Below are 8,788 nucleotides of genomic sequence, written 5' to 3'. Positions count from 1 at the left end.
GGACCAGCTACAGACCATCGCGTCCAGTAATACCAGGTACATCGGCATATTATTTTAGCCATAACTAATTAGGCAATGCTTATAATATAATCATATATTAACCAGAGTATACAAGTACCTATTTTTATTCACTTTACGATACATTTTTCCTTATTTTATCAGATTAAACCACAGCGGTGTGTGGGTGGATTTAGTTACAGTATAATATTATATTAGTGGCTGTATCATCAACTCTGGTCTGCGCACAAATTATTCTGTCCTGCTTGAAGTAGGGGTCAACGCGAGACAATCGATCATCTGACTCCATAGGATCTTTGACTTTTTCAAATCGCCAGAAAGAAAAGCGACAACCTATAAATGATTTTGGTAATAGGGAAAGTACAAGGGAAGCAACCAAGAGGCAGAAGCTCGATGCGTTGGAGCGAGCAGATCTTCGATGCCGCCAATAAAAATGTCCACGAAGCTATACACATTGCGGAAGACCGTAACAAATATATAGCAATGGTCCGGAAAATAGCAATAAGGAAAACGACATTAGGAGAAGGAGAATTATCAACTATCAAATCTAAAATCTAAGTAAAAATCTGAAAATTTGTCACTATAATTATTTTATTAATCTGTAAATATAAATCTAAGAATACATTTAAGACAAATATAATATTTAATGTTTAGTTGGTGCCACTAACAGCGATGTTTAGTTTTGAGTCCATGAGATATTCCTCTTGCTTACCCAGGTACGGAGAGTGACGAATACCTAACGAAGGAGCTGGTGTTGTCCGTTTTATATACATAAACTGTAAAATAAAATTATTTTTATTACATATGTGTTAGAACTGTGTTCTAGAACTGTGTGTATTAGAACTGTGTTCGCTTTTTTTAAGAAAATAAGGAACGAGAGGAGCAGGACGTTCCGCTGATGGTAATTGATACGCCCTGCCCATTACAATGCAGTACCGCTCAGGATTCTTGAAAAACCCAGAAATTCTGAGCGTCACTACAATTGCGCTCTTCACCTTGACACATAAGATGTTAAGTCTCATTTGCCCAGTAATTTCACTAGCTACGGCACCCTTGAGACCGAAACACAGTAATGTTTACACATTACTGCTTCACGGCAGCAATAGGCGCCGTTGTGGTACCCATAATCTAGCCGGCATCCTGTACAAAGGAGCCTCCTACTGGCTTATTACCTATTTACTTTCGGATGCAGACTGTAATGTATATAGCACACGCAAAGTCACTATATTAAAAATAGTCTAAACCCTAAATAAATAAAAAGCCTTAGGGAAGCAGGTGGTTTTTTTGTTAAAATTTATTCATCAGTCTACGAAAAATATAAGTGAATTTACACCCCGCTCCTTCAAGTACATTTGTAATCTCGATATTACACTCTCTTCCCTGCTGTTCAAAACCCCTTAATTTATCTTCCAGGACTTTTAACCTGGTAAATTATCAATATGTGAGGTGTGGCTTTCTGAGCATTTTTTTAAAGAATCATTACTATCTATTAAACTATTGATCTGTGATTTGTACAACAGTAATAAAGTAGATGATATAAATTAATATTGTTTGCTTTGCTTTTATTTTAATGAAATGTCTCTAAATATACAAACAGTGTTGAAAGAAAAATGGCTTATTCCATGCGATTGTATTGGTGCCATTAAAAATAATATATAAGAAAAGACTTTCACTGTAAAAAAAAGAAGGAAAAGCTTCTGGGAGAATAAAGTAAATCGAATGAATACTTACCTTCTTCTCGCAATAAGCATTAGGTGCTGGTAGTTTTGGTTGTTTTGTGGTCCTAAAAGGTGCACCAAACGAAAATGCTGGTTTTGATTTACGAACATAGTTAAAGTTTGGATCATGTTCGCCTGGCCCTGGAAAATCTTGAGCCTTCAGATTTCTGGCTGCATAACCAAGTGTATATGCCGGTGGTTTTCTGTATAGAACAGAGATTTTCTGAATCAAATCAAACAAAGATGTCATTTTCAAAATCGTATACTGATTTATACAAAATTCTATAAGTTCATTAGTTAATTTAATTTATTATAGTCATTTTATTCAAATTGTAAATATCTTGAGTAAAGGATCAAAATACTTGGTCTGTATTTCCTAAGCAGTGTTAGGTTACAGGTTTCGAATCTTTTGCCTTTGGTACTTTTGCATTGCGTGCTTTCAAATATCAATACTACTACTACTACTAATGGTAATGGAAGCAATTAGCCCAAAAAATGATCACTTTATAAATAGATATATATTAGGACGATGCATTCGAACTTGGACGCTAAAATTAAAATTATGGTAATTTAAAAATTTGCCCATCATCCGAAACAGAATTCTCAGCATGTTATTGAGGCTGTTTTAGTTCAATAGCTTACTTTTGTGGTATCGGTGGCAGGTACATATTTGGTGGCGGGGTCCATTGATCCCATGGTTCATATTTAGGCTTCGCTCTTGGTTTTATTGTGTATGCGGGTGGTGTTTTATACGAGAGTTGAGTTTTTGGTAAATAGCTGGCGGGGCCCGGAGTCTTAGTTTTGTCTACGGGGTCATACCTCGGTGATACCACGCCGTGGGTTATTCTACATCTACCTGAAAGAATGGTGTTAATATGAATACTTTTATATTTATGTAATCGAGAAATGGTTGGCAAAATATCTCATTAACAAATGCCACTGATCAATCTAAATAATAAACCAAAAACTTAACAATTATAACAGACTTAATAGGAATAGAATTATTGTCCTTTAATAAGAACAATAATAATGAAACCATTTTTTCAACATAAATACATAATGTTTTATTACAATATGAGTGACACTCTTAGGAAATACACAGATGCAAGAGACTGGAGCCTTAATGAGAAAATGAATTATAAATAGAAATTCTATGAATTATGTAACTTTCAGTTTATGTTATGGAATCATCTCATTTCCCTTAAAATATGAATAAGCCTTAATTGTTGGCCAATATAGAATGATACTTTACTTTAAACCTAAATTTTAATTATTGTTTGATTAGTTTTTATCAAACAGGTTAGCTCTCTGCAACAGCCATCTATATAGATTCTCACGCCTTCCTGTCTTTCGCTTTTTGGATCAGTGTTAGCCCAGCACCCACTTTATTATCCTCTATTGACGTCTGACTTGATTAATATCTTAGTCCATTTTCCTGTTTTTGCCTCAACGTGTCATGGTTCTTCTGCCAATTCAGTATTCTATGTTTTGATTTTGCGTTTTTGAAGTTTTTTCTTCCGTTTTCTTCTATTTCTTTCAATATTGCTTAATATTTTTTGACTCCACTAAATCTAGTTTCAATGTTCTTCTGACAGACATTAATTTTATTTTGTAATTTCCTGTTAGTACACTTATTTAAATGATTATATTTAGCTTATTAATGCTCTAAATAAAAGTAAATTCTTTCAGCCATTAATGATTTCCCTTTAATTAGTATCAAGTCTTCAAAATTTTTCACTGCACTAAAATAGTAACATTGAGGATATCGCTCTACATGATTCCCGATTCGATTTGATTTGAGCATTATTAATGCTGAGACAGGAAAGTCTAAATCACATAAGACTGATTATTGCCAACAATATAACGGGAAAACGGTTAAATCAGAAACTAAAATAGCTTCATTATTTGAAAATTTCTTTTTGAATATCCCAATCTCAACAAATGAGTTCCTAAATTCTTCACCTCTACTAGCTGAAACTATGTTGAAAGAACATGTCGAAGAATGTTCTAAATATTTTAAATTTCAATATGTGCACTATACTGAGGTCGTTAAAGTATTTAACTCTTTAAAATTAAAAAATACAATTGACCTCTGGGGTCATTCTGTCAGTTTAATTAAAACTATAATCTCTGTCATAGCTCCACAATTAGCAATAATATTTAATAAATGTATTGACTGTGGTACCGTTCCTGATCTGATGAAATACAGTAAGGCAATATCTGTTTTTAAATCAGGTAATACTAGTGATCTCTCAAATTTTAGACCTATATCTGTATTGCCTGTTTTCAGTAAAATTTTTTAAAAACTTATTTTAAATCAAATGCAGACACACTTTAGTACTTGCTGACGTGTAAACAGTTTGGATTTACGAAAGGTCGCTCAACAACTGATGCGGGTGTTGAGCTTATTCATCATATCTATGATGCCTGGGAGGATTCAAAGGATGCTCTCGGTGTGTATTTTGTGATCTATCTAAGGCATTCGATTGCGTCCGACACGAGACTCTTCAGGAAATTACAACACTATGGTATCAGGAACAATGCTCTGACACTTATTAGTTCTTATTAAGAAAATAGAATTCAGACTGTTGATACCAATGAAAAGCGCGCCCCTGGATCAACCATAAAAATGGGTGTCCCACAGGGTTCAATTCTTGGTCCATTTATATTCTTGATTTATATAAATGATTTTCCATATGTTGTTAAGGATAATCATGAAATTGTTCTATTCGCTGATGACACATCCCTTTTATTTAAGATTAAAAGACGTGAATCAGTCTTGGATGATGTAAACAATGCCCAGTGTATGCAATTGCCCAAAATTGTTCATTGGTTCAATGCTAATAATTTGCTTTTGAATAGTAAGAAAACTAAATTTATTAAATTCATAATCCCAAATGTCAGTCAGGTGAATTCAAATGTACTTGTGAATGGGGAATACTTGGAACTTGTAGACACCACAGATTAGTTGGGTATTACTTTAGACGCAAAACTCCAATGGTGTCCACATATAAGCTGGTTTGGCGAATAGATTTAGTTCTGCAGCATTTGCTGTAAGGAAAATTCGCCAGCTCACAAACGAAGACTCGGCACGTGTCGTATATTTTAGTTATTTCCATACTGTTATGTCTTACGGTATATTACTGTGGGGACACGTTAGTGATATTTAAACGATTTTTGTGCTGCAGAAAAGAGCTGTTCGAGCAATCTACAATCTGTCCAGTAGACATTCGTTGAGAGATAAATTTAAGGAGATCAACTTATTAACATGTCATGTCAATACATATTTGAAAACCTAATATTTGTCCATAAAAATATAGATCGTTTTAAAAAAAACAGTGACATTCATAACTGCAACACTAGAAATAAACATAATCTTGCTCTGATTCACACAAGACTAACGAAAATAGACAAATCATTCAGAGGACAATGTGTCCGTTTTTATAATAAAATCCCTGAAGAAATTTGCAAACTTCAATTAAAAAAGTTTAAAATATTTGTTAAACAGAAACTTTTAAAAAAAGCTTATTATACAATTAAAGATTATATAACAGATAAAAGTGCATTAGATTAAAGCAATGTAAATAATTTTAAGGTCTGCATACTATTTTAATTTATAAGCAGTAGGACTGCATTATTCTATTATTTGTATATTTTCTTGACTTCAAAAAGTTATGCGGTTATCCTATTTTGAGACATCAACTATTTGAATTTGAATTTGATTTTTCAGATTTGTTTTTTGTATTTCCAAATACATGCATTTAATTCAAATTTCGTATCAATTACCATCAAGCGGCTTTTTTGGTCCACATCCGTTTCAGTATACATAAAATTTTATATTATTAGTATTTAAACTATTTTTATAAGGGAGTAAATATCAAAACAAAATAACTTGGAATATCTTAAATAATGTACCTTTTTTGCTGTGTCCAGAAATGTCTAAGACGGGAGCCTTTGGTGTTAGCAAAGGCTTTTGAAAGTTGGTCGGAGTATTGCGTCCAAAGGTATATTCCGGAGCGCGTTTTATTTTATTGTAACCTTTTCCACCTGAGAAATAATATTCTTAAAAGTATAGAAAATTATTTTGTTTATATTTAAAGATTTTTTTTCTTAAATTAAATTTCTGATACTCGGAAAGTAATGTTGTTTTGATCTGATTATTGGGTGGAAAATGCTGCTTCCCTCCACAGAGAGGGAAAAACTCATACAAATTACTTCCCACCTAAGGGCTGGAATGAACTTAAAAAACTTAAAAATAAAACTCTTAAAAATAGAACTGATGTGAAGAGTTTTATGTAAAAAAGAACTAATTAAAAAAATGCTGCGGCCATGTGACTTTCTAAACAGTCAGTGTGAACTTAGCGCAAACTTCTTTGAGCGGAATAAGCCGCAACAATTACGCGGTAAGTTCCTTATTTGAAATTTAAAAAGTCGACATAAATTGGTGGGATACTAATCTGTGCTTAGTTAAACAACTAGTTTTATTTTCCTCATATTCGAAATGAAAAGTAGTGTTTAACTCGGGTAAAAGTATCAATAATTACTCGGACTATAGCCGACCTCGCTGCGCTCGGGCGTCTAAATACCTCGGGAATTGATTCTTTCGACCCTCGGTTAACAATCTACTATTCCTAAATGGCGAGAGTTTTATCTTAAAAATTAAGGAATCCATATACTTCGTTTTATTATATTTAAGCATAGGCTTAGTAATGATGACAGCTCGATAATGCCTGACCAGTGAACGCATATACAACATGGAAGCATTTCTGACGCTTTTAAATAGCAACTCAAACGATACCGTTAGTGGACAGGGCTTACAAACTGTAACCGAACTGATTACGGATCAGTTATCATTATGTAAATATTGTTAGTTGCAAATAAATATATTTCTACTAGACGTATAAACAACCTTAGTTTTTCTCATTAAAATAGAGACTTTATCACCAAGAATAATAATATTTTTAATAGCAACGTGGCAAGTTATTCCATATGTAGGAAACTATCGGTGCACAGTATAGTATCTCAAAGACTTACAAAAAATTTGAGGTGACTCATACTGTGGTCCTGGACTTTCGGCATTCCCACTTACTGGCCCTCGAGGTGTCGTTGGAGCGATAGGGACTTGCTTTACAAGTTTTGCTCTGCATTCGTAACCGAAAGGCATTTGAAATAAGAATTGCAAATTCGGATCAAGTGGATAAAGAAACTAAAAAGCAAAACTAAATCCATGTATCACAAGATAATAGTAATGTTTGAATGACTTTGACTCAGTCATTTTTGAGTGATTATTACTCTTAATTATTACCTGTATCTATATTTGAGGTTCCTACCTTTGATAATTTATACGTCTAGATAGATTCTCTTGCTGTTAGACAACCCATAAAACAGATCAGGAATATTAGTTTAGTGTGCGTCAATGGTTAGAAATGGAGGTTAGATCTAAACTAAATTTTTTTCGATTTTTTCACAGCTGTCATAGTCTATCTTTACGTATAAATGATCTAAGTTTCCTACAACAAGCCTAGGACTTTATAAAATGACAACTTTTTATACCGATACGTGTCGAGACGAGCAGGACGTTCAACTGATGGTAATTGATACACCCTGCCCATGACACTGCAGTACCGCTCAGGATTCTTGAAAAACCCAAAAACTCTGAGCTGCATTTCAATTCTGCTCGTCACCTTGAGACATAAGATGTTAAGTCTCATTTGCCCAGTAGTTTCATTAGCTACGGCGCCCTTCAGACCGAACCACTTTTATTAATAATTACTGCTTCACGGCAGAATTAGGCGCCGTTGTGGTACCCATAATCTAGTAGGCATCCGGTGCAAAGGAGCTTCCCACTGGTTTTCTTATTCTGGCTTTAATTATAAAATAGTGTACCGAAATATTTAAGATTATAATCTTCTCTAATGTACAAAATTTTGATGTTTGTGTCAATCATATAACTTCGATACTTAATACGTCTGTATAGAGCCTCTTACTATTAGTCAACGTATGGTCGTTGAGTGGCTATCAGTAGCATATATATGGTGGTATTGATGGCGATTTAATAAAACTAATTCAATTCTAACACTATGACAGTTTAATATACTTTAACAATGCACACACACATTAAGTAGACTGATACACATGAAGTTAAACCATTACAATATAGAACGAAGGAGAAAACACAGTAATTAGAGGTACAGATATTACGACACGACAGTTGCAAAGTAGGTAACTCGTATAGACAAGCGACACGGGCTTCGCGGAGAATGATCAAGACACGACTGCTGTACCGGCGCGGGCGCGGGTCGTTGAACGATATTCGTTCTGCGCAGGCGCAATATTCACCGGTTACAAGCGGTGGATTTCCACTGAACAATACTGAATATTTTATGTGGGATTATTGTTAATATTAATCTGTATGTTTGTGTATAAGTGTGTTTTAATTAATATAGTTAAGTTTGAATATTAATATTGTAGTTATTGTAGTTTAATACAATATATATTATAGATAATAATAAATAGAAATAGTAAATAGATAGTAATAACAGTTATGTGTTGTGTAAATGTATGTAGGTATAGTGTACGTAGGTATAGTGTACTGTATGTATCGGCCACATCACTCCCCCCCAGAGACCGTCACTACGGGCGATAATAATCTGGAAATCGGACTGTGCGGCCTGAACGAGTCCTTTTGATGTCACCCTGAGCTGGGGCACTCTGCTCTATAGGGTCAGGGTGAAGTACAGGGCTAGGTTGGGGGTTGTTGATAGGAGTGGGTATAGGAAGAGGTTCGTTAGAGGGGTTCATCAGTATATAGGCCGGTTTGAGTCGGTCTATGGATACCGTAACGCTCTTCCCTTTGACTTGTATTTTATAGGTCTTTTCACCCCGTTCCAGAACTTCATAAGGCCCGGTGTAAGGCGGCTGTAAAGCACCACGTACTGTGTCGTCTCTTAAAAATACATGACTACACGAAATAAGGTCTTTGTAGACGAAAATTTTGTCTTTACAGTGACGAGAAGCTGGAATCGGTGTTAACTTTGCTGTAAATTGGCGCA

General features: G+C 34.4%; 1 protein-coding gene across 1 annotated transcript; it reads right to left on the bottom strand.

The window, feature by feature from the left end:
- Nucleotides 1-600: 600 nt before the first annotated feature.
- On the bottom strand, nucleotides 601-6,939 carry LOC126979806 (outer dense fiber protein 3-like). The gene is made up of 5 exons (XM_050829350.1): nucleotides 6,771-6,939; nucleotides 5,652-5,783; nucleotides 2,379-2,592; nucleotides 1,750-1,939; nucleotides 601-794 (listed from the first exon to the last, which is right to left on the bottom strand). Exons 1-5 carry the CDS (start codon nucleotides 6,898-6,900, stop codon nucleotides 669-671), a joined length of 792 nt encoding a protein of 263 aa, XP_050685307.1. The 5' UTR covers nucleotides 6,901-6,939; the 3' UTR covers nucleotides 601-668.
- Between the last annotated feature and the right edge of the window lie 1,849 nt (nucleotides 6,940-8,788).

This window comes from Leptidea sinapis, chromosome 4 (genome assembly GCF_905404315.1).
Source record: "Leptidea sinapis chromosome 4, ilLepSina1.1, whole genome shotgun sequence".
NCBI lineage: Eukaryota > Metazoa > Arthropoda > Insecta > Lepidoptera > Pieridae > Leptidea > Leptidea sinapis.
The sequence above is the reverse complement of the archived record's forward strand: the minus strand, read 5'-3'. Positions and strand labels throughout refer to the sequence as shown.

Bases quoted from the DNA above. Each gene is read 5' to 3' on its own strand.
- LOC126979806 (XM_050829350.1), bottom strand. From the start codon at position 6,900: ATGCCTTTCGGTTACGAATGCAGAGCAAAACTTGTAAAGCAAGTCCCT. The intron at 2,593-5,651 runs GTACATTATTTA...CCATTCTTTCAG, and splicing joins TTCTGGACACAGCAAAAAAG to GTAGATGTAGAATAACCCAC. The intron at 795-1,749 runs GTAAGTATTCAT...TTTATTTTACAG, and splicing joins ATGCTTATTGCGAGAAGAAG to TTTATGTATATAAAACGGAC.